This window comes from Gigantopelta aegis, chromosome 5, assembly GCF_016097555.1.
Source record: "Gigantopelta aegis isolate Gae_Host chromosome 5, Gae_host_genome, whole genome shotgun sequence".
NCBI classification, from domain to species: domain Eukaryota; kingdom Metazoa; phylum Mollusca; class Gastropoda; order Neomphalida; family Peltospiridae; genus Gigantopelta; species Gigantopelta aegis.
In genome coordinates, this window is record NC_054703.1 from 15,789,331 (window position 1) to 15,816,099 (window position 26,769).

The 26,769-nt window shown below is 38.4% G+C and overlaps 2 protein-coding genes across 3 annotated transcripts in view; one reads left to right on the top strand and one right to left on the bottom strand.

The window, feature by feature from the left end:
- LOC121373318 overlaps positions 1–4,834 on the top strand; it is a 62,430-nt gene extending 57,596 nt beyond the window's left edge. For both annotated transcript variants that reach the window (XM_041499884.1, XM_041499885.1), the window contains exons 22-24: positions 368–631; positions 2,487–2,602; positions 3,832–4,834. In XM_041499884.1, the coding sequence (XP_041355818.1) occupies positions 368–631; positions 2,487–2,602; positions 3,832–3,862 (411 nt within the window). In that variant the 3' untranslated portion in view covers positions 3,863–4,834. The remainder of the gene's footprint in view (positions 1–367; positions 632–2,486; positions 2,603–3,831) is intronic.
- Positions 4,835–14,729: 9,895 nt separating this feature from the next.
- On the bottom strand, positions 14,730–26,515 carry LOC121373593. Its single transcript, XM_041500283.1, has 4 exons — positions 26,381–26,515; positions 21,474–21,605; positions 19,505–19,790; positions 14,730–15,543 (listed from the first exon to the last, which is right to left on the bottom strand). The coding sequence occupies exons 2-4, from the start codon at positions 21,493–21,495 to the stop codon at positions 15,477–15,479; spliced, it is 375 nt and encodes a 124-aa protein (XP_041356217.1). The 5' UTR covers positions 21,496–21,605; positions 26,381–26,515; the 3' UTR covers positions 14,730–15,476.
- Between the last annotated feature and the right edge of the window lie 254 nt (positions 26,516–26,769).

Below are 26,769 nucleotides of genomic sequence, written 5' to 3' on the forward strand. Positions count from 1 at the left end.
TGACAGTCTACCAAGGGTGAGTAGAAGGCCCTGTGTGTCAGTCTACCAAGGGTGAGTAGCAGGCCCCTGTATATCAGTCTACCAACGGTGAGTACAAGGCCCCTGTATATCAGTCTACCAAGGGTGAGTAGAAGGCCCCTGTGTGTCAGTCTACCAAGGGTGAGTAGAAGGCTCACTCAAATAGCTCCAAATTATTTGCGATGAACCGTTCCTAATTATGCGCCAAAATTGATCTCACTAATCCTACGGGACATTTTGAAAATTCAATAGCCCTGGTCGGTCTGCTTGTGCTCTCTTGCACTTGCCAAGCTTAAGCATGACCCCACCGAGTTCAGTTTTTAGCCCATTAACGTTTGTTTGTCCCCAGTACGACGTGGACCAGGGTGGCGTGCCGGAGATGATCACGATGCAGATCAAGGACCCCCTGGACTGCGTCAACGAGGACCTGCTCAACAAGCTGTCCTTCCAGCTCGGCAAGGAGTGGCAGCAGCTGGCGCACCACCTCGGCGTCACGCACGAGCGCGTCCAGGCTATCCTGCGCAACATCCAGGCGCACGAGCGCAGCGAGACCGAGGCCAAGTACTGGATGCTGTTGACCTGGTTCAAGAGGTCGAAGAAATTCGAGGACAAGGTTAGCTTCTTCTCTTACTGTTTGTTTTTGTTGTTGTTGTGGGGGGGGGTTTTGTGTGTTTTTTGGGGGGAGTGGGTTTGTTGCTTTTTTTTCTTGCTTTTTTTTGCTCTTTTTTTTCTTGTGGGGGGTTTTTGTTTGTTTTTGGTGGGGGGGGGTCTGGTGGAGGAGAGAATTTTTCTTTTTTTTTCTTCTTTCTTTTCTTTGCTGGTTGATTTTTGTTTGGGTGGTGTTTTGGTGGTGTTTTTGTGGGGGGGGCTTATATTTTGTGTGTATGTGTTTGTGGGGGGGGTTGGGGTTTTGTGTGTTTTGTTTTGTTGGGGTTTTTTGCTTTTTTTTTGGGGGGGGGGGTATTTTTTGTCTTATTCTTTTTTCTTTCTTTTTTTTTTCTTTTTCTTTTTTTCTTTTGTTTGTTTAGTTGATTTTGGGGGGTTTAGGGTAGTTTTGTTTGGGGGGGTTTAGGGTGAAGGATTATGGGGGGTTTGTACTTGTCTGTCTGTCCGTCTGTCTGTTTTCCTGTCCGTCCGTCTGTCCCACATATAGTTTTCCGGATGACGTCACATATTTTCAATCTTGTCTGGGGGGGTTTGTGTGGGTTTTTGTTGTTGTTTTGTTTCGGGGGTGGGGGGGGCTTTTTCTTTTTCTAATCATGTTAATTCTTTGTCACAAATTAGGTCTGATGTATATAATATACAGACCATTTCATAGTGGGGTTGTTATTTTCTTCGAATGTGATATTTGTCAACTCGTGATGTGTGAAAACCATATTTTTACTCAATGCTACGTTGACTAAAAAATCGTATTTAAAAATAAAAAACCCCATAAAATAGCCTCCATGTAGCACTGAGAAATGGCTGGGCACACAAGTGACCAAAATACTGGTAACTGAAATTCACAAAGTGCCTGAGTATATCACGTCGGTCATCTGGGTTCGATTCCTGAGAGGGAGCATGAGAAACGGCTGCCACATCCATGGAAGGCAGCAGGCATGCAACTTATCCACTCTAGGCGCGGGGAGAACGGAGAATTTTTTTTTTTACGTGTGCATGTATCACTTACGATTTCGCACACGCCTGTCATGGGCATAGTCTCTGACGTCGCCAGTGACTAAGTCCGGGCCAGGAGGTGGGGGAGGTGAGTTTGAGCTGATTCTTGGCGCGGGGAGGTAGTGACGAATAACAACAATACGGGACTTACTGCGGAAGGGGCGGGGCGTAGCCCAGTCGTAAAGCGTTCGCTTTATGCGCGGTCGGTTTGGGATCGATCCCCGTTCTGGTATGTGTTATCCTCTCTGTGGGATGGTGCATATAAAAGATACCTTGCTGCTAATCGAAAAGAGTAGCCCATGAAGTGGCGACAGCGGGTTTCCTCTCTCTATATCTGTGTGGTCCTTAACCATATGTCCGACGCCATATAACCCGTAATTAAAATGTGCAACTGCGGCTTGCGTTTCGGGCATATACAACGCCATATATACGATTATTTTATTGCGGCTGGTCGCAGACGCATCGCACGTTTCCAGTCTAGATTATCTCGTTAAAACTAATGTAGTTCGACTGTTTTAGCAGGACCGCACGCTCGCGCCGCATCTACTCTACATGACAATGAGCCTTTAAGCGCAGTTTGGTGGGTCACCAGGGCCGTACCCTGACCAAAATCCATGGGGGGGCACTAAATTTTATAAATAATTTTTAACATACTATAAAGATTAAACATTTCTATGCTATTACTGGAGATATATAAAAAAAAAAAAAAGGACAAGATTCTCAGGGGGGGGGGGCAGCTGCCCCCCCCCCCCCCGGAGGGTACGGCCCTGGTCACGTGATATGAAATAAATGCTGTGTTTTTCGTTGGGCAGGTGACTCCACTGAAACACGCATTACTCCAGTGTGGTCGGACTGACTTGGCGGAACTGGTGTACGACCTTGAACTTGAGTTTCACGTGGAGAGGTTTTACAATGAATCACCGGAGAAGTGAGTTTCACAACTAGCATGAAGGGATTGCACACCATCATTCATTCATTCATTCATTTAATTATATATATATATATATATATATATATATATATATATATATATATATATATGGGTTATTCTCATTCCAGCCAAGAATACCACGACTGGTATATCAAAGGCCGTGGTATGTACTATTCTATCTATGGGATAGTGCATATAAAAGATCCCTTGCTACTAATCGAAAATAGTAGCCTATAAAGTGGCGACAGCGGGTCTCCTCTCTCAATATCTGTGTGGGTATGGAAGTGTGGTCCTTAACCATATGTCTGACGCCATATAACCGTAAATAAAATGTGCTGAGTGCGTCGTTAAATAAAACATTTCCTTCCTTCCTCTCTCTCAGACTATGTTAAAATTACCAAATGCTTGACATCCAATAACCAATGATTAATAAATCAGTGTGTTCTAGTGGTGTCGTTAAACAGAAGAAAACTTTAAACTTTAAACTTTTTTTATACCAGTCGCTGAGTGTTAAATGGAACGGGAATAGGGCCACTGTAAGTACGAAGATGGTTGGGTCTGGATAAAAACAAAATGTTTGAATCTTGTCACATTGGCGTCCTGGCTACCGAATCTCGATAATAATGTGTATTCCTGTTTGCGTTACAACAGCAGCTATATATAGTCCGATATATCATTTTGTCGAACTCATTTGACGGCAGATGTATCGTGACTATGCAATATAGGGTTCCAAACGTGAGTAGAATGATGGACGTACCTGGTCAAAAAAGCAAAGTTTAGGCAAGCTATGTATTTATTATTTTATCAAATTTAACATTGTAAAAACAAAACAAAACAGAGGTTTTATTGGGGGGCCATGGACCCGAATGCGATGTTTTACACAGCACTGTGGATACGGGGGTAGTTGCTCACCACCCATGCCCACCTCGACCGTCGTGTTGTGTCATAAATTAAGCAAATAATAACGCATGTTTTGTAATTCATACTAAAATGACCAAATGTTTGACATCCAATAGCCGATGATCAATAAATCACTGTGCTCTAGTGGTGTCGTTAAACAAAAACAACCTTTAAAACTTCATACTAAAATCCCCGTCGGTGGCCACATTGGGCTATTTCTCGTTCCAATAAGTAAAACGTGAGTTCTGTCACTTTGGAGGCGTGTTCGATATTTACTTCTTTTCTTTCTTTTTTTTTATCTTTTTTCTTCTTTCGTTTCTTAACAGGAGGGAGTCGATACCGAGGTTACAGGTATAACTTCCGGTTTATTGCGACCAAACAGATTTACACAGGACGTGTACAATTTTGGAGATGTACTTCTATACTGACAATTTCACAGAAAGATGTAGTTAGCGTACGTGAATGTCTCGTGTCAAAAGGCGCTCGTTTAATTGGTGTATGTTTGTGTTTTCAACAAGACTTTTTTTTATTATTATTAAGCAGGGGTGCAGAAATGTAAAATATGTGATTAATATGCAAGACCAGTACGAATCAAAATTTACCAGTCCACAAGGATGTTTATTAGTATGTTGGACGGCAGCGTAAGACAAAATTCACCAATGGCGGATCCAGAAAATCCATTTAGCGGGGGTCGGGGAATAAGGCGGAATGTCAAGGGAACTTTGAAAATTAATATATAATAAAAATTATAACTGTTGCAAAATTTAGCACCCCCACCCCCCTTCCTAGATCCGCCTCTGTTCACTTCAAATAATCTTTCAGTGATGCCAAAACATACTGAGATATCTTCCATAGCAACTTGACTCCTGGGTTCGTCAATGGACGTAGTCTCGACTTCAGCGTACGACAGCGGAGTGTCTAGATAATCGAAACTACAAGCAGTAGGAGATGTGTTGCTGTACATATACATATCATCGCTGTTCTAAGTCGGCGTAACTTTATTCACGTGCCTATGTCCAGTAAAGGTTCAGACACGTCAGTCGCGTCCTCGGTCTCTGGCAGGGTCAGTGGCTGGGCGCGGGATATAACGGTACTTTATGGAATAATCAGCTCACGCAAAAGACAGCTGGAAATTGGCGGGCGTAGATTCAACAAAAACATCTAGAGGCCGAATTTGTTTAGCTTTTTTGCTTAAACGCAGACGTTTAAGCATAGTAAATGTATATAGTTACACGCGAGGAAGTCTAACACAGGTGTTTAAGCATAGTAAATGTATGTAGTTACACGCGTGGAAGTCTAAACGCAGGTGTTTAAGCATAGTAAATGTATGTAGTTACACGCGTGGAAGTCTAACACAGGTGTTTAAGCATAGTAAATGTATGTAGTTACACGCGTGGAAGTCTGGAAGTCTAACACAGGTGTTTAAGCATAGTAAATGTATGTAGTTACAGGTGTTTAAGCATAGTAAATATATGTAGTTGCACGCGTGGAAGTCTAAACGCAAACACAGGTGTTTAAGCATAGTAAATGTATGTAGTTACACGCGTGGAAGTCTAACACAGGCTTTGTAAATTCGGCAGGTTGCTAGTTACACGCGTTCTAGGCATAGTAAATGTAAGTTACACGCGTGAGTCCAGGTGTTACATAGTAAATGTATGTAACACGCGTGGAAGCCAGCTGAGGGTTAAACGCAGGTGTTTCATAGTAAATGGGTAGGGTCTAAACACAGGTTTTACTGTAGTTACACGCGAGGAAGTCTAAACCGTTTAAGCATAGTAAATGTATGTAGTTACACGGTGGAAGTTCAGGTTGTTTAAGCATAGTAAATGTATTCTACACGCACTCGTTAAGTAAATGTATGTAGTTACACGCGTGTCTAACACAGGTGTTTGCATGTTTACACGCGTGGAAGTATAACACAGGCTTTGGGACTAGGCAAATTGAGTTTTTGTTTAGGGTTTGTATTGTATTCGGGGGTTCTTTTTCGTTAAGTTATATAATAAGTTGTTATGTGTGAGTAGTATATTCACAAGAATTATATAAGCAATCAGATGTGTGCACAGGACAGTATGAAGCGAAAGGAGGAGGTGTAGACTGCAGTGAGCTAGGTTCCTAGGGGTTTTGGGTCATTCTTCCCTAGAAAGTTTTTTTTTTTTGGGGGGGGGGGGGGGGGGGGGGGGGGTTTAAAAGAGAAAATTTGCTGTTGGCTCTCAATCTCTGGTATGGCCAGGGACCTTATCCAGGGCAGATTCTTACTGGAATAGGCATTGATTAAATGGAATGTATTTCGTATGGTACTATAGGGACTATATGTCGTATGGTGCAAAAGGGATTGGTTAATGTAGTATGTTACGTATGGCGCACGAGGCATTGATGAATAATATACTATGTAGTATGTTTTGTATATTATTAAAAGGCATTGATTAATGTGTGTTTTTCGTGTGGTGCAAAGTGTGTTAATTAATGTAGTGTTATTCGTGTGGTGCAATAGTCGTTAGTGTATCGTATTTCATATGGATTAATGTAATATGTTTTATATGGGACATTAATTAATGTGGTATGTTGTGTATGGTATAAAATGCATTAATTAAATGTAGTACGTTCTGTAATGGGACAAGAAGGTGGCCATACCTTCAACAAGATCGACACACTCTTGAAAGTACGTTACGAAATCCTGTTTAAAAAAGGATTAAGGAAACAACTTGGTTTGATTCACTTTGATATGCTTCCTATGTTTTGTATTTAATACTATGCATGTTTTGATAGTATTATTAATTATAGTATTTTGTATTTAATAGTACACGTGTTTTAATTTTATTACTTTATTTAAAATTACGCATATTTTTTTATAAAATTGTATTTGATATACTAGTATTCACATATACATTTATTGATAAAACACTAGTAATCGTGTATCGTTGTTTGTTGGAATCGTTTATTAGATCCAGACTACTGTGATTAAAATATATTTGTTACAAAGTTACTTTGTTTTGTTTAACGACACCACTACTGTATACGGCTACTGGATGTCAAATATTTGCAGAGGCGGATCTAGGTGGGGGCCCGGCCCCCCTAAATTTTGCGATGGTTATAATTTTATTATATATTAATTTTCATTTTTTTTACGATACCCTCCAAACCTCCACCAAAGTTCCATTGGCATTCCGCCTCATGTCATTGCCTCCCCCCCCCCCCCCCCCAAAAAAAAATTGATTTTCTGGATCCGCCACTGATTTGGTACTATTTTTGGCATGAAGTCTTAGAGAAAAGCGGTTACATTTTTTCATTGTCAGCAAGAAACGTTTTATATGCACTTTCCAACAGACAGAGCAGCATATACCACGACCTTTGATATACAAGTTGTGGGGCACAGGTTGTGACAGAAAAAGCCCAAACACAGAATGGTTCCACTAAGGGGGTTGGATCCTAAAACGCAAACACTTCAGGCGTGCACTCTACCGACTGAGCTAGATCCGTCCCATATATTTGCTGGAATCGTAGCCAAAGGAGGAGCCACGCCTCCTCTCCCCCCCCCCCCCCCCCCCCCCCCCCCCCCCCCCCCCCCCCCCCCCCACCCCCCCCCCCCCCCCCCCCCCCCCCCCCCCCCCCCCCCCCCCGCCATTCTGAGAGTGATCTATTATACCGGCACTAAAGATGCAATGTATTAAAGGTGTTATCTCCAAGTTGCATAATCACAGCTATTGCAAATAAAAAATATATAAAACCTTCAACTATATGCCCATAAATGATTCTAACAATATAATTTTATCTACTAGTAGAAAATACATTTTTATTGCAGAATCTTGATCGCAAACAGATGCTCACATAACTATGATATAGCACCTTTAAGTGGTTGCAAGATTGTGTAAATTTCTAATGTATTTATACTGAATTTATATTCACTAAATATGATGATCATAATTAATAATTTATGCTGCAATTCAAAATACTCAGTTAACTTGTAGTTTTAAATTAAAAGTTTGTTTAAGGGTAAATGAAACTTGAAATTTGTCGATCAAAATTTGTTATAGTCTGTTCCAATAAAGTACACAATTCACCTGTTTACTGACATCTTTCTTTTAATTTCAAGAGTAAACACCACCTTGTACATCAATGAGAGCCAAAACAAGTAAATGCTAAATAGGTAGAGTATCTTTAAATAGATATTTACAAAACATTTACTCATCAGTTTAATATGAAAGACATATTCGACGAAATTCAGTTTTATTCTATTTCCGACACTACTTTTAGTTTGACGTGCTTGTGTACCCACAGGAGTTTCGAACACGTTTCCTGGTGCGTGGATAAAATGTATAAAGTAATAAATGCAAACAATACCTGCTACATACATTTTATTTCGATGTGCAAAAATATATTGCCACATAAAATATACACATATATGAAATTCAATGTTATATATATTTAAAAAGTAAAAAATATAATTAAAAAAAACAAAAACACTGACCTGACCAAAAACGTTTGGCATATGCCACGACATTTGCACTAAGATGAAACCGTATTGTTATACAAGCTGCCGACAATAGTTTTATACTTATTTTTGCGTTTATATCCAATTAAAGTTCAAGTACGCTACATGTATATCGGCTACCTGTCCATAACAATGGGTTACTTGTTAGCTGTTAGTGTTTTATGAGACAGAAATCGGTGTGGTGGCCCTACACTTACATGTGTACGCACAGAGTCGTTAAAACTCGCTCTGGGCGGGAGCCGGTATGGGGCTGCGAACCCATAACCTACCAGCCTTATGCCCGATGATTTAACCATGACACCACCGAGGCCGGATAACTGTTTTATATAAACAGACTGGTTACTGTTACATGTAGGTCGACAGACTCGCGGCATTCGCCATTTTAACGTTCACAGGATAAAGCCGGCGATAATTATGTTAAGAAGCTAAGTGGTTATTGTTTTTTATCCTGTAATTAAAAGTAAAGTTTGTTTTATTTAACGACGCCACTAGAGCACATTGATTTTTTATCTTATCATTGGCTATTGGACGTCAAACGTATGGTCATTCTGACACTGTTTTTTAGAGGAAACCCATTGTCGCCACATGGGCTACTCTTTTACGACAGGCAGCAAGGTATCTTTTATTTGCGCTTCCCACAGGCAGGATAGCACAAACCATGGCTTTTGTTGAACCAGTTATGGATCACTGGTCGGTGGTTTACACCTACCCATTGAGCCTTACGGAGAACTCACTCAGGGTTTTGAGTCGGTATCTGGATTAAAATCCCATGCCTCGACTGGGATCCGAACCCAGTATCTACCATCCTGTAGACCGATGGCCTAACCACCACGCCGCCACCGAGGCCGGTCTTATCCTGTAATTCTACACAATAAGAGAAGAAAAGAAAAAATTAACTCTGTTAAAGTTTGTTTTGTATAACGACACCACTAGAGCACATTGATTAAGTAATCATCGACTATTGGATGTCAAATGAACTGTTGTTTCACAACTTTACCGTTTACAATGCCGTATGGTCCATGCGTATTGATTTTCCTGGTGGCTATAACTTTCTCGCATAGAATATCTATACATCAAAATAAAATAGTTCTTATTAAAATAATATATTTCTACAATACTAAATGCCTTAATATTAAAGTTATTTATTATTATCATATTTTAACATCCCATCGTTCGATTACGTTATGGGGTCACAGGTCACCATTCATTTGCTTATCCTAACTAGTGTAAAAGTAGTTACGTCTCAAAAAATTACATTTTTGGTATGTGACCGAAAATATAGATATTTAACTTCTGAAATCGTGCCTTATCAAGATTTTACAGGATAAAATTAATTTTAAGCTACTATAACGTTTGTTTTGTTTAACGACACCACTAGAGCACATTGATTTATTAATCACAGGCTATTTGGTAATTTTGACAGTCATGGATAGGAATCCCGTTATATTTTTCCATTAGTAGCAACGGATCTTTTATATGCACCATCCCACAGACAGGATAACACATACCACGGCCTTTGATATACCAAATGGGCCAACCGAAGGGGATCGATCCCAGACCGGCCGTGCATCAAGCGAGCGTTTTACCACCGGGCGACGTCCCGCACAAAAGCTACTACAAAAACCTGTAATACCAAACGCATTGGATTTTCCAAAAGTGATAATTTAAGCAAAACGTTTAAATTAACTGTAAAAGAAAGAAAACAAATCATACCCAAACATATATATTTTACACTGCCTAATGAGTATGTAAGTTCAGAAGACTTAATTTACATTTATATCATTTAAATTTCAAACATAAAAATATCACAAAATACAATAGCACAGTGTAAGGCGAACACAACCATTCTTTAGGAGGGTTCACAAATTAAGACTTAAAATGATTTTTTGTTTACCTTTTGGTTAAGTATTATCTGAATGACAAAATGCTTATTCGCTACAAGACCAGTGGTGGATCCAGAAAATCCATTTGGGAGGGGGGAGGGGGGGGCAGTGACATGAGAGTAAAAAAATTAAAATTAATATATAATAAAATTATAACTATCGCAAAATTTAATTTGAAGGGGCGGGCCTCTACCCCCACCACCCTTAGATCCGCCTCTGAAGACCATAGCTATGCACAATTCAGAGTTGAATTGGCATTTGGAAAAATAGTGGTCGATTCCACCGCTGAAGAGGATTGCCACTTCCAGACTAGTTTACTAAATCAAAATTAGCATGTCGGACAAAACTAAAACTCGAAACACGATTCTGCTTCGTTTTCAGCTGTATGTAAAATTTGATTTGGTAACTAGTTTAGTAGTGGTGGGATGTAACTCGCTGCTAAAACACTTTCTTGACAGGCAATGTTAGGGTTTCTGCCAGAGAGTAAAACGCGTATGGCGCCATACCCAAATATTTTGGCAGATTTTACTTTTTTAAAGTTTTTAATTACTCTTATCATTACTGTATGATTATCTTGACCATAAGCCTAAACTTAATCCATTTTCTTTCTGGGGTAGGCCTGTTAACTGTGGTTACATTCAATTCCATAGAGCCATACCCAAAAATGTCTTTCTGGCAGAAACACTGAATGTATGTATTAAACATGTGTATCAAAAGCCAATGTCATGTTTGGTGTCACAATATTTTATTTTTTTTAAAACATTAAAAAACCCATCATAGTCACAATGTTAAGGTTAGTACCATCACCATCAAACAATATCTAGGTGAGTTATATTAAAATCTCAATGCCACAGTTGGTGTTACATTAAACAATGCCACAGTTGGTGTTACATTACAAAAATCAGTCACAGTGAGTGTTACATTAAACAATGCCACAGTTGGTGTTACTTTAAAAATCAATGTCACAGTTAGTGTTACATTAAACAATGCCACAGTTGGTGTTACATTAAAAAAATCAATGTCACAGTGAGTGTTACATTAAACAATGCCACAGTTGGTGTTACATTAAACAATGCCACAGTTGGTGTTACATTAAAAAAATCAGTCACAGTGAGTGTTACATTAAACAATGCCAGTTGGTGTTACATTAAAAATCAATGTCACAGTTGGTGTTACATTAAAAATCAATGTCACAGTTAGTGTTACATTAAAAAATCAATGTCATAGTGAGTGTTACATTAAACAATGCCACAGTTGGTGTTACATTAAACAATGCCACAGTTGGTGTTACATTAAAAAAATCAGTCACAGTGAGTGTTACATTAAACAATGCCAGTTGGTGTTACATTAAAAATCAATGCCACAGTTGGTGTTACATTAAAAATCAATGTCACAGTTAGTGTTACATTAAAAAATCAATGTCATAGTGAGTGTTACATTAAAAACCCAATGCCACAGTCAGGGTTACATAAAACAATACATAGTGTTACATTAAAAAAATCAGTGTCAATTATTGTTACATTAAAAAATCAATGTCACAGTTTGTGTCACATTAAAAATCAATGTCACAGTTGGTGTTACATTAAAAAAAAATCAAATTCAGTGTTACATTATAAATCAATGTTATATCAAATTTAAAAGCAAACATCACAATCGGTGTCACACCATGTGTCACAGTACAGTGCTGTCACACCTGTTCAAAAACACTGGTTTATATAATAAATAGCACAACAGTGTATATAGTAAGTCATACATTAAAAAAGATAGTTATGAAAGAAGGCAGGGTTTGAAACTAAACCGTGACCTGACAGTCATAATTTAGCTACAGTATAAAATGGTACAGAATATATAACAAAATGTGTACAGTAAAGTATGTATTAAATTTGTTCTTTCATGAAAATGTTAAAGGCATTGAGCAGAATGATAAAACAATTAACATGAAGTAAAACATAGAATACAACCAAACAATGTTAGTCTTCCATAAATCCAATGCTAAATGCTAATAATGTGGTTCATGAGGCTTTTAGAAGTGATTTTTGTCTGAAGCAAATTAAATGAAAATGCCCAAATCTGGATAACAACATTTATTCATATTAGCATTACTGCTAAATAGCTACATGTATATAGGGTTGCAAACTAATATTGTGGGTAGAATAACAGAAATACATGGTGAAAAGGTTTCAGGCAGGCTCATGTTGCCAAAAGATCTATCTTTTTTGCCAAAATTTGAGAATTTTCTCCAGTCCTGGAGGGGGTTAGTCCCCCCCTGCCCCCCCCCCCCCCCACCCCCGATCCTGTCTCATAGGCTTATGTGAAACCTGTCTAAACAGAACCCTGAACATACCGAAAACCTGCAGAACCAGCCTATTCATGGTCCCAAATGTTTTTAATTCTAAAACACAAGCAAATAAAACACCAGATCATGTCTAAATTATATATTTATTATTTCTCCAGCATCATCCGGTTTAAAAAGTTATCACTGGTAACTAAAAAATATTTTATACATTTTAAATATATTATCCAAAAAAATCTTATAAAGGGGAATAATTCCGGTTTAATGTTTAGTGCTGTCTATAGTACATTTGTAAATCCACCATGTCGGTGGGCCCCATCAGGCTATTTCTCAGCCAGTACTGCACAACTGATATAACAAAGAAAGAACTGTTTTATTTAACGACGAACTCAACACATTGTATTTACGGTTATATGGCGTCAGATATTGAGAGAGGAAACCTGATGTCACCACTTCATGGGCTATTCTTTTCGATTAACAGCAAGGGTTCTTTTATATGCACCATTCCACAGACAGGCCTTTGATATACCAGTTGTGGTGCACTGGCTGGAACGAGAAATAGCCCAATGGGCTCACCGATGGGGATCAATCCCACACCAACCGTGCATCGAGCAAGTGCTGTACCACTTGGTTACATCTCGCCCCAACTGATATAACAAAAACCATGGTACGTACTATCCAGTAAGTGTGATATAAAAGGTTTCTTGCTGCTAGTTGAAAAGAGAAACTCAAGAAATAATGGTAATGAGTTATCTCTGTGGTTCTTGATAATATGTCTGATGTTGGATAACCGTAAATTAAAATCTGTTTTGTCATTAAATAAAACATTTTTTTCTTTTTTATAAATATAATTCAATAATGCAGCATATCCTTCAACATTAAAACAAATCTGTTCAAAAAAAAAAAAAATTTACATCAAGAAAAATATCTTCCATGATATACAGACTACCTTAGTAACTAAAATCCTACGTACCGGGTAATATATATAAAATATAGTTGAATATAAAAACAAATAATCCATTTGGATACAAAATAACAGTTTCCACATCAAGGGAAATAACTCCAGTTCCTTAGATATACCAAAGAGCCCATAAAACCGTAAGCAACTACAAAAAAATATACTTGAATATCAAAACAAATACATTATGGCTCAAAATAACAGTTTCCATATCAAGGGAAATAACTCCTAATCCATAGATAAACAAACCGAGCCACTAAAATCCTATGCAACTATAATAAAATATACTTGATTATCAAACAACGTAAATTTATGGATTAGAAAACAAATTGTGTTTAACGACACCACTAGAGCACATTGATTAATTAATCATCGGCTATTGGATGTCAAACATTTGGTAATTCTGACTCATAGTTATCAGAAGAAACCCGCTACATTAGTAGTAAGGGATCTTTTATATGCACTTTCCCACAGACAAGAAAGCACATGTATACATCACGGCCTTTGACCAGTTGTAGAACATTGGTTGGAACGAGAAAAAAAACAATCAGTTGAATGGATCCACCGAGGTGGTTCGATCCTGCGACGCAAACACCTCAGGCGAGCACTCAACCCACTGAGCTAAATCCCATCCCTAATAGGAAAACAAATCCATTAGGATTCAAAATAACACTTTTTATATCAAGGGAAATAACTCTTATTCCATAGATATATACCGACAAGCTACTAAAATCCTAATCAACTAGAATAAACTAAACTTGATTATCAAAGCAAGGTAAATGTTATGACCTAAATCTAGCGAGCACCGGTTATTACATATGGGTGTTTAACTATGTACAAGGTTTTGTCAGGTATCTGCATAGACCTCATGGAAATATCTCTTCATCTGCCTGGGCTGTAGGTTAACTTTGATAGTTAGTGCAGTGGGTTGCCATTAGTGATTTTCCATTCAGCGAATATCATTAAAAAAAATTGCTTGGCCAGGCTCTACAGATATGATCATCGATTATAAAAATGTCGCGGAAATGTTAGCTGTGATTGTTCCTACAGTTTAAACAGCGGTGGGAATTGGTGAACTGTAGAAAAAGAGGAAATCTAGAGGGGTCCAGACTACCATTTTTACCGTAGAAATCCCACGCTGCATCACGACGCCAGCTAACTCTTACTCGCCCCCTTTGCAAATGAAACCAAGTAAGAAATGCAGCCGCATTTAGATTCATAATGATGCCACGACGTAATTTGATGTGTAACATCATCATGTAGGACAGTTTTACGATATCGTAGCGCTAAAATAGCTTCAAAAATCTGGGCCCAGAAGTTTACATGACCGATTCCACCGCACCCCCATGGAATGGATGATTAATATGTGAGGAAAGAAATTGTTCCATAAAAGGAAAACCGTGGAACGGAGAATTCCCACCCGTTTAAATGATGGAACAGAGAGGGAGGTCAGGGAGCCACATGCACCCCCACCCCCCCCCCACCCCCCCATACTGATGGAAAGAAATAAAGGATCACACAGATAGCAACAAGAAATAATGACTGCATTAAAAATCAATTCATATTATCAGAAGTTGACTGGGAACATATAGGCAGCACATTCAACACTACAGACATTCAGTCCCACATTACAACTTGGTATAAAATACAGACATTACTACGCTAGTTGTGATTGAATTTGGTCTACAATTTATTGTGTTCTCTTATTTTTTTCCATCAGCATATAAAGACCGACCAGTCAGAATATTAGATATATATTAATTATTTAAAACAAAAGGTTAAAAACTACTTAGCTGGGTCTGGTCAAAACATTCCATGTTACATTTTTTAATCACAGGTGTTGACATCCTACCTTTAGCTCTTTTACTATTAAATACTCAAATGGAAGAATATGGAAAAGGGAAGCATTTTCAAGACAAAAATCGTCAGAACTTTACACAGTTTTGAAACTTAGTGTTTGGAAAACCAACTGAAGAATTTTCATTTTGAGGAGGGGGTGACTGACATATCCCCTCAACCATCTTCTTCACACCCACAACCTCCACTGTAGGGCTTGAAATTAAGCATTTGTCACCTATGACATTTTTTAAAAGTTTTCGCCATAGGCAAAATATTCACCTATATCAATGTTTAGCCTGCCTACTGCAATTTAAAACCAGTAACTTGTGCAACAAATATAAAAACTGAATATGATCCCTTCAATCGACAGCAGTAATTTTTATCCAGCTGCAAAAAACTGCCATCAGTAAAGTGCCTGACCTACGACAATTGCCGTCGTTAAGTTTGAGCCCTGCGCTGAATTTTCCACTGAGTCAGACGGTGTGTTAAGATGTGTTTCGTGGTTCAGATCACCGAATAGTGCAGGTGTAATCATCAAGCGCCATGTCCTGGGCGTTCCGTAACAACATGACGGCTCTGAAATCAAAAATAAGATGTAGCCACAGTGAAAATATACCTGTATACAGGCTTATAAAAATGTTTGGTTCCAGGGCTCAAGCACTGGAACAAATCGTGGTTTAGCCAATTTTCAGATATGTACATGTATGTTGAGTATTTCCTTGAAAAATTATTAAAATGTGGTTAATTTAAGGAATATTTTATTAGCCAAAAACTAAATTTTGTAGCCATTAGTAACTGACTAATTTGGCCATGTACAGTGTGAGACCTGGGTTTGTTTAACACAGGCCATAGGATTTCAAATTTCATGGGAAACACCTTTTTTGTTCTATGCCTTGTGATCATGGGAACCCGTTGGAAACTGGTTTTTTTTAAATAATTATATATATATTATTTCCGTTGTATAGTCGTACTCAATATAATAATCGTGGGAAACAAAACTTCGGTGCCATGATTTTATCGACAAGCTGCCGGAAATGATCATTTCTGTCAAATGTGAGGGCCTGTTAACAACTCCACTAGAGCACATCGTTTTATTAATCATTGGCTACTGAATATCAAACATTTGGTAATTCTGACATACAGTCTTAGAGAGAAAACCCGCTACATTTTTCCATTAGTAGCAATTGATCATTTACATGTATATGTACCATCCCACAGACAGGATAGCACATACTACAACTTTTGATATACCAGTCGTGGTTTACTGGCTGGAATGAGAAATAGCCCAATGGGCCCACCGACGGGGATCGTTCCCAGACCGTCCACACATCAAGTGAGGGCTTTACCATTGGGTTACATCCCACCAAAAAATAAAATGTTGTCGCTAGGAAAATACATTTGCATAGATGCTTACAAAAACATTTGTTTTCTTAACGGAGACACCATTAAAGCACATTGGTTTCATAATCATTGGCTATTGAATGCCATATTGTCAAGTATCAGGAGATGATATTTTGTTCTTGTCTTTATCAATTTATTAGCAGGTTGAAATGATAAAAAAAACCTTTCTTCTAATTCATTAATGTGATACACTTATAAAATGTCACTGCCCTATTTTACAAAGTAGTTACAAATGTATTTTCATTCTTTCACCTGCTTTCTTCTCTTGAAGTATCTTTATTACTCATCTACCTACACAGTAGTGACACCAAAGTTATTCAGTTTCACTTTAATGTTTACATTTACCACAGTTTGACACCCAATAGCCAATGTATTTTTCGTGCTGGGGTGTCGTTTCCAAAGTTATCCAGGGTGCCTCTTGTCCTTGGCCAATTTAGACAAAGTGGCTACAACATTTAATCTTTGGCTAATAAAATATTCCTGAAATTATCAATATTTAATAATTTTCAAAGAAATACTCTAAATATCTGAAAATTAGCTAAACCAATTTTTTTCCAGTGTGAATGGTTCTTACTTTTGTTCTTTCACCTGTTACGGTGTTTAAAAAAAGAAACGTTCAGCTATATGGCTTACCTGTATTACATACATTAGTGTTTTCCCTAGCTTGTTTAAGCATGGTGCGGCACCATGTCTCAATAGACTAGTGCCATCTTCCTTAATCAGCACTATGTTGCCCGGAGATTTAAACAAGCATTTTTCAATAATTAATTCTAAAACTGCCTTTATAAAACACTTAGAAAATTTATTATTAATTAACAAAATATCCATGTAATATATATTTTTCCATTTCTTTATTAAAGCAAGCACATTAATTACATTAAATTTTATTTTTATTTCAATTATTTTTTGTCTTTAATGAAAAACAAAAGTGCCCTGAAAATGGTGAAAATGTCCCCAAAAGTGGTTAGTCTATCATGCCTTGCCAAATGTCTAGTGAAAACTCTGTACATGTACTGTAAATCTGGAAATGTTGGTCAGCATAAAATGTTAGCGAATTTAGCAAGGTCATACAAGATGCTAATATTTCATGACGCTAAATTTTAAAGAGACATATACTAGGCGGCAATAAAAACGCAATCTCGGAAATGATCATGGTTTATTTTATTATGCGAGATTCCACAAAAATGAAACTGATACCACCAGTGAGACCAACCACTGGCCCATCTGACTGGCACTGTCAGCCGCCAACAGTGAATCGCGCATAACGTCTCTGGCGATGTCAACGTCATGGGGGTCAGTATTTCGTGTGACCTCCATGTGTTGCGATGCACGCCTGCAGCCTCCTAGGCATGGACATGCACAGGCGCCTCACCACACGTCGTGGGATGGCTGCCCCGTGATGCTGCAATGCCTGCTGCAGCTCAGCGAAGTTCTGTGGTGGATTCGGTTGGTTTTGAACACGACGTCCCAGCTCGTCCCACATGTGCTCTATTGGGTTCATGTCCGGGGAAACTGCTGGCCAGTCCAACACAGTGACATGGTGGGCACGAAGAAACGCCTGTGTACGCCTGGCAGTGTGCGGTCGAGCGTTGTCTTGCTGGAAGACGAGCCTGTTTCCGCCATGCCGTCTCATCAATGGGAGGAGGACCGGCCGCAGGATGTTGTCGACGTAGTGTTGCGCATTAAGGTTTCCCTGTACCACCACGAGTTCGGACCGGAAGTCAGCATTGATGGCGCCCCAAACCGTGACTCCGCCGCCCCCGTAGCGGTCCCTCTCCAGAACACAGGCCTGCGCGACACGTTCTCCACGACGGCGGTAAATGCAACAACGTCTGTCCGTGACATTCACGTTAAATCTCGATTCATCCGAGAAGATGACATCTCGCCATCTCCTGGGTCTCAAATGCCCACCATTCCTGGCCCATAAGAGTCTTGCTTGACGATGTCTGTGCAGGAGGATAAGGCCACGGTAGGGTCGGTGGCAATGCAGTCGTGCTGCGGCAAGACGTCTCCGGACAGTTCGGGCGCTGATGAGTCGTCCCCTGGTTCCCACTTCAGTCCTGGCAGTGCTTGCAGCTGTCAAAAACCGATTGCGCAGGTGCCGCAACCGTATGTTCCGGTCCTGTCTATTGGTCGTTACGCGTGGTGTGCCCGAACGACGGCGGTCATTGACGGTCCCTGTCGTCTGATATCGGTTGAGGAGCCGATTAATGGTTGACGGGTGCACGTGGAACCGTTGTGCTACCCGCAATTGCGAGTTTCCGGCATTCAACAAGCCAATGGCTTGATTCCGATCGGCGTTGTTCAACCGAGGTATCGTGTAGGAGTGAGATACTCATTGCCACCCGCGTGTTCTGAGTGTGCCTGGGTATCAGGAAATGCACGTGCAAAGTGTTATTTCGCCAAGTGGTTGCGTGTGCGCGATTTACCGGATAATGCGTTTTTAGCGTTGTTCCCCTTATGTTGGGAACAGGCCGGAAGTCGACCTTTACATGCTGCTGAAATAATGTGTACCACTGTACCATGTACATTGACGAATAGCGTCAACGAAGTCCAACCGGGACGTATATTATTTTGACAAAAGGCAATTGCGTTATTAATGGCGGCTAGTATACATACCATTGATTAAAGCAAAAGGATAGCAAACAACAATAGTTAGTTAGCATGCACATTACTGCAATTTTCTGCTAAATAATAAATTCAAGATGTCTGTAAGCTGCATAATGTCAAGATTCGTCAAAAACATTATGATGACCTGGCTAAAGTTCTATGTTGCTGATATGCAGGGCTAGCCCTGCCACTCGCCAAATTCTCCGACTGCCAACTTTAGGAACAAATGGCTAATTTTATTTTTTAAAACAATTAATAATAATCTTAATATTTTAATTTAATTTCTAGTCATCCTAAAAAAATATTCATTTAAAATAAAGTAGTAATTGACCAGTGTTTTGTTGGAAAATAACTGTGGGTTTTGCTTCTTCTTCTTTTTTTTGATAATTTAGTGAAATGTTTTGCTCAACCAGAGCTATCTCTGCTAATATGTCAATTATTCGGATTTCGATCAATTTTAAGATCATTAATATTTTATGATTCACAGTATATGTATATATATGACTATGTTTCCCAAAGTTCTTACTTGCGTTCTTTGACCTGTTTTCTCCTCTTGAAGTAAATAAGCAGGAACATGGTGATGAAGATCGCAGGAACAAACACGCCCATCACAATCAGAGCCACAAATGTTGTCTCGTCGCGCAAATCAAGATGGCCGAAGAAATCTGTGTCATCTGTGGTTGTTAAGTAAGTCTCTGTGGTTGTTAAGTACGTCTCCATGGTAACGTTCACCAGACTGGACGTACTATTCGTTGTGGTGCTGTAAACAGAGGCCTGCCCTCTGGTGGTCATCAGAGATGGTGTTGTGTCAACTGAAATATATCAACTCAAACTGTACACATTTTATTATGATGATGCAGGGGACAATATTTCAAAATCTTAGGTAACCGGAAGTCAGTTCACGTGAGTTTTACTTAGGTAACCGATTGTTCGGTTATGTGAATATAGTTCTTGTGACCGACGAGTTAGGCCTACCTAATCTCCTAAAACACTTCAACTACGGTGCTGTGAGCACTACATTGGTGGTTCAAAAACATAAACTGATTTTCACTTCCATGACTGATATATGGTACTTAAATTAACTTTAGAATGTAATTGTTCACCACGTAACCGATTGGCGGTTCTCGTGATTTCAAAGTTGCGTAACCGACACGCGAACAGAACAATGGTTCTCGTGAAATATTGTGCCCTGTGATGATTATTAGGGGTGGGTGATATTACCAGGTTTACAGGTTTATTGCCATATAAAAACACGATAAGATATATCATGGTACACTTTTCGAGAACCCGGGTTACATAATACTCTGTGGAGTCTCCATCATTAATCAGAAATGTTCGTTAAAATGCATTTCAATGCATAATTTCAATACATGTATGTTTATTTTTGAAACATCTGAATAATCAGAATAGAATTAAACATATCGGAAAACGTTTGGGATGATATGTGAAAACAATAGTGAGGTCTAGATACAGACACTTTTGAAATGGCAGACAGTTTGAAAACGTGAAAACCAAGAAAGTAAAATTGGCAATATACACAGCAATTAAAAAGGATACATTCTGTACTGAGATGTTATCCATTAAAACGTAAAAGGTAACTGGAGTTTATTATTAAACATACTTTAAATAATACATTAACATATAGAATTACTATAATATTTTAAACTTAATCAACATAAAGGGTATTTTACTTTTATGTTAACATAATATGTTAATATGTTAAGATATTAAGATTGTTAACATAAAAAGTAAAATATCCTTTGAAAATAACTCATAATATTAGTCATCCTAGAAAAATATTCATTTAAAATAAAAATAAAATATAATTAAAAAATTAAAAAGCAATGCATGTAAAATTTAACAATTTTTTGAGTATATTTTTATATATATATATATATATATGCATATATCATTTGGCGTGAGTCGCACGCATTTGTAACAGACATCATGCTCTCACGCAACATTATTATAATCTCACACCATGTCTAAAAATAAAAATATTTTATAATCTTGGTTTATATTTTAGAGCTGAATAGAATTATATGCTGATTATGCAGGGTCTCTGAATTCGTTACCTATTAATAATAATACAGCATATCGAACCTAACCTTAGTTCAATAACAACAATCACTCGCGGGTGCTACCAATGACCGACTTGTATGGTTTAACATTAACTGTATTAATTAGTAAAACTTGCACTCGCTCGATTTCCATTTTGGACTTAAACAACAATAAAAAACTTCGACCTGGACCCAACCATGAGTTTACAGTCCCTGGACCCTGACTTCTAATTTTCTCATGCCTAAGAACTGCCACAGGTTGACAGCTCTGATATATACGGTACATGAATAAGCTTGATTTTAAATGTATAGATCTGGGGTTTTTTTAGGATTTTGCAGTTATGTCCCCTTACATCTATGATCTACATGTATTGCCCAATACAGATTAGTAGTTCATGTAATTTGTCTCCACAATTCAAATAATTCATAGGCTACCTTTTACAGTCGATGAATTCATCTTTCACCGTTATCAACTGAGGTGGCAATGTTCTCTGGAGTTATATCCCCTTACATCTATGACCTATTGTAAAGTTGTGATATTGGCATGTCACAATCTTAGTACAGAACCTGGAAGTAAAACAAAAAATGTTGTTATCTCTTTTTAAAATAAACATAAAGTTTGCTGTATTTGATAACAGCATTAGAGCACATTGATTAATTAACCATCAGCTATTCATGGCCCTCGGAAGGAAGGAAATGGTTTATTTAACAACGCACTCAACACATTTTTTGTATGGTTATATGGTATTAGATATATGGTTAAGGACCACACAGATATTGAAGGAGGAAATCTGCTGTCATCACTTCATGGGCTACTCTTTTTCGATTAGCAGCAAGGGATCTTTTATATGCACCATCCCACAGACAGGATAGCACATACCACTGCCTTTGATACACCAGTAATGGTGCACTGACTGGAACGATCAGGCCCTCAGATTTCACGGAAATTATCATTTGCGGTACCGTGTTGGATAAAATCACAGAACCGAAAAAATGTTCCCATGATTATTATATCGAGTACGACTATTCACCAAAAATAATAAATATATAATTATTTTAAAAAAATTGGTTCCAATGGGTTCTCATGATCAAAAGTGTTTCACATGAAATCTTAAATCCTATTGGATGTCAAATATTTGGTAATTCTAAGCAAGTGTCGAGAGTAAACCTACTACATGTTCCCATTAGCAATAAGGGATCTTCCATAAGCAATTTCCCAGAAACAGGACAGCAATAAGCCTCTTAACAATTTTGGGAGAGGCGAGACGTAGCCCAGTGGTAAAGTGCTCGCTCGATGCGCGGTCGGTTTGGGATCGATCCTCGTCAGTGGGCCCATTGGGCTATTTCTCGCACCAGCCAGTGCACCACGACTGGTACATCAAAGGCTGTGGTATGTGCTATCCTGTCTATGGGATGGTGCATATAAAAGATCCCTTGCTGCTAATCGAAAAGAGTAGCCCATGAAGTGGCGACAGCGGGTTTCCTCCCTCAATATCTGTGTGGTCCTTAACCATATGTCCGACGCCATATACCCGTAAATAAAATGTGTTGAGTGCGTCGTTAAATAAACAATTTCCTTCCATAACAATTTTGTGTGACCTATTTTCTGTCTGCACATTAAATTTATGACATCATTTACATGAACAAAATGTGCTATGGAAAAAGGAGATGGGTTACCTGAATTTATTTTTGCATAGCATATAAATAGGTTTGTGTAATATTTTCAATTCACAGAGGCATGCAGAAAACACTTTGATATACCAATCAGGCACTGGTTGGCATGGGGGAAAAGTCCAGAACAAGGGTTAACAGTTGTTATGGCTAAAGAAAGCTCGATAACGTTAAAGTTTGTTTTGTTTAACGACACCACTAGAGCATATTGATTTATTAATCACTGGCTATTGTGTGTCAAACATTTAGTATTTTTTACATATATAGTACTTATTAGTCTCAGAAAAAACTGTTACATTTTTCAGTTAATACCAAGGGCTTTTTTTATTTGCACCATCCCATAGACAGAATAGTACATACCATGGCCTTTGATATATACAAGTTGTGATGCACTGGCTGGAATGAGAAATAGCCCAATGGATCCAATCGACCATGCATCAGGTGAGTGCTTTACCACTGATAACACTCACTCTTGGTAGGACCTCATACCAGGAAGCGAACTCAGAACTTACCAGTCTTAAGTCTGAAGGCTTTTACCACTACACAACTGAGGCTGGTCCTACCGAATAGCACTATTAGCAATTTAGCAGCTCAACGGATCTTTTATAGCTAGCTAGCAAGAATGTGTTATTTGGTCAGGACAAAAACCTATACAGAATGAGTTCCCATACTCAGACGCTTATCAATACAACTACCGGTATATATCTGTTGATTATTTCATCACCGATTATCGGTTATAATCGGTTTGTAACAATCGATCAACTTTTGATTACACAATCGTTAAAATTATATGAACATCAGAAGAAATTGAATCATTTAAACACTATGAACCTATATGTATTTTCGTGTTCACTGGGATAGACCCCGTCTGCAAAAGGCTAATTTTACTTATAATAACTATTTAATCTCTTTTTTCTTTATGTACAGATGAAAACAAACATCAACCCCAACACACTAACATATTTCCATCAACTCCATCATCTAATCTGGAGGAACAGTTACAGTTAACGTATTTCCACACAATCCATTATGGATTTTTATAGTTGATCATCACACTGGTTGAGACAAACTGATCAATTCTTGATTATAGTCGATCATTGGAACATGATCAATACTTAAAACTTGTCCAAATTAAATGGAAGTCAGTTTGATTAACCATGACAGAGCATATATTCACCATTTCACAGACAGGATAGTACATACAGCAGGTTTTCGGCCAGAGGGTAAAATGGGTATAGCGCCATACCCAGATTTTTTTTGTATATTTTAGTTTTCAAAGTTGACCTTTTGACAACATTAATTTCTCTTATCATTACTGTATGATGTTCTTAACCCTAACACTAAACTTAACCCATTTTCTTTCTGGGGTAGGATCTCCATATCCCCTACACACATTGTAAATATTCAATTCCATACAGCCATACCCAAAAATTTCTTTCTGGCAGAAACACTGCACAGACAGGATAGTACATACCACAGGCTAATGGTCTGAGCAGGGCTCACACTGGAACAAATTTGAGTTTAGCCAATTTTCAGAAATATTGAGTATTTTCTTGATATTTATTAAGATGTGGTTGATTTAAGGAATATTTTATTAGCCAAACACTAAAGTAAATGTTGTAGCCACTTTGTATAAAATTAGAGCAATTGGCTAATTGCTGTGGTCTCACCGACAGGGGTCAGTCTAGCTCGAGTCACCTCCAGCCTCCACTTGTTGATATTGATATGTAGAGCAGGGGACAATATTTCATAATCTTAGGTAACCGGAAGTTGGTTCACGTGAGTTTTAATTAGGTAACCGATTGTTCGGTTACATGAACTATATTCACATACCCGGTGAGTTAGACCTACCTAATTGTAAAACACTTGAACTACGGTTCTGTGGTACATTGGTGGTTCAAATGTATTTAAAAAATAAACTGATTTTCAAATTGACTACTGATATATGGTGTTTATAATTTTAGGATGTAATTTGTTCACGAAGTAACCAACTGGTGGCTCACGTGAGTTTAAAGTTGCGTAACTGACACGCGAACAGAACAACGGTTTTCGAGAAATATTGTGCTCTGTAGAGTAAGGCTAGAGGAAACTCTATATGCTGAAAAATCGAATTAATATATTAACTGCCTCTACCCCTATTGCTGTCTTTGATTCTGATCAGGTAATACGTTTTTGTTATTCAGATTTATTCCAGTTTGTACACAATTAGTTGAAAAAGATGCATTTTCATATATAAATACTCTATACAGTATGGCGTAAAACTATTTTGGCTAAAGCATTTTCAATATGGCTAATAAAAATTCCATTTGGCTAATTTTCTGGCTACAGGTATTTTTGATCCAGGGTGAGTCCAAATGGTTGCAACCTACTCGGTCTAAAATACAAATTTTTTCCCAACTTTATCTGATGCCACAGAGCTTTAGTTTGATAATTCTCGAGTCCAGTCATGACATATTGAACTTACATATTGGTATCCAGTACCAGCGTGTCACGTGAGCACACACATTACTTTACGCCACCACAGGTACAGCACAGGTTCGTTTCGCATAGCGGCATCGGGTTTCTTCGTGTAGCGTTGCATGGTACTGGTTCACAACATTTAAGTTTAATGTCATGACTGGACTCGAGAATAATCAAACTTAAGTTCTGTAGCATCAGATTTAGGAAACAAATGTAGTTGTCTACGATTGCCAAAGGATTACATAGTTTCCTCTAGCTTTCCCCTACATATTAATATCAATAAAGGGAAGGCTGGAGGTGACTCGACCTAGTCTCAATTATAGTTCATCAAGATTAACCTTGCGTGCAAGCACAAGGCGAGGTTTATCCTGCCTAGGCATTACACCGTCAGTGTAATTGGCTGCTAGAATCCGCTCAGTGAAAAAAACAAAAACAGTTGGGACTTTTTTCCTTTAATTCAAAGTGAAGATTGTTTCAAAGTAAGTATTTCTTGGTCTCCATGAGCTCGAAATAGATCACAATACATGATTAGGGTGGGAAAACGTGATGGTAGTTGTTATTTTGACCGCAATTCGTTCCAAGCAAAATTCTTCGGAAATGTTCAAAAGTGCTAATGGCTTAATGCCTAGGCAGGATAAACCTCGCCTTGTGCTTGCACGTGAGGTTAATCTTGATGACACTGTCATCAATCCTAGACCAACTGTGCATCACTAGGCTATATATCTCCCCTACCACTGTAGTACCAGTTCATCACGATCAACGTGGAACACTACTTGACATGACAAGGTAGCTCGACGTTTATCTTGATGAACTAATCTCCCCCACCCCATTTATCAAAATAAACCTCACGTATGACACACACACACACACACACACACACCCCACCACCACCACCACCACCACCAAGTAAATAAACAGAAATAACTGGTCTACATAAACTGGTTATAAAAACGTAAGAATGTCATTATGTCACAATGACATTCTTACGTTTTTATAACCACAGTGTCATTTTACTTTACTCCAAATACATTACAAACAGTTCGACTTGCCAAGGCGAAATCAAAAGGCTCCCGACTACTTACATCGGACAATGCAGACTATCGGGTCTCTCCCCCCCCCCCCCCCCCCCACCCCTCCTCCACGACCGGGCACCTAAAATCCAAATCCAAAAGTTGAAGCACACCCGCTCGCATTTATCAAATCGAACTTACATCTATGGCAATTCTCCTCTCTCAATACGATTCACCAGTAAGACAGTAAAACCTTGACTAGCTCGGACACAGTGAAAAATATTTTTAAAATGAAAACCAAATAAGATGTTGACAAAACACAAACTTTCTTTTCCGCCAAGGGCAGACAATTCTAAAGTCAATAGTGAGAGGTTTCATCGGACCAAATCAATTCTTATTGCCGATAATGTTAACGTTTACTAATAAAACTAATAATATAAGCAGCATATCAACACACAAAGGCATTTTCTTCTGAGTGAACCGTTCCAAATTCTGCGCAAGATTACCTCATAAAAACTGCGCAATGTTTAATATTTCGGACTTAATCCTACGGGACATTCAAAATTCAAATAAAATTTGTTAAATGCCCT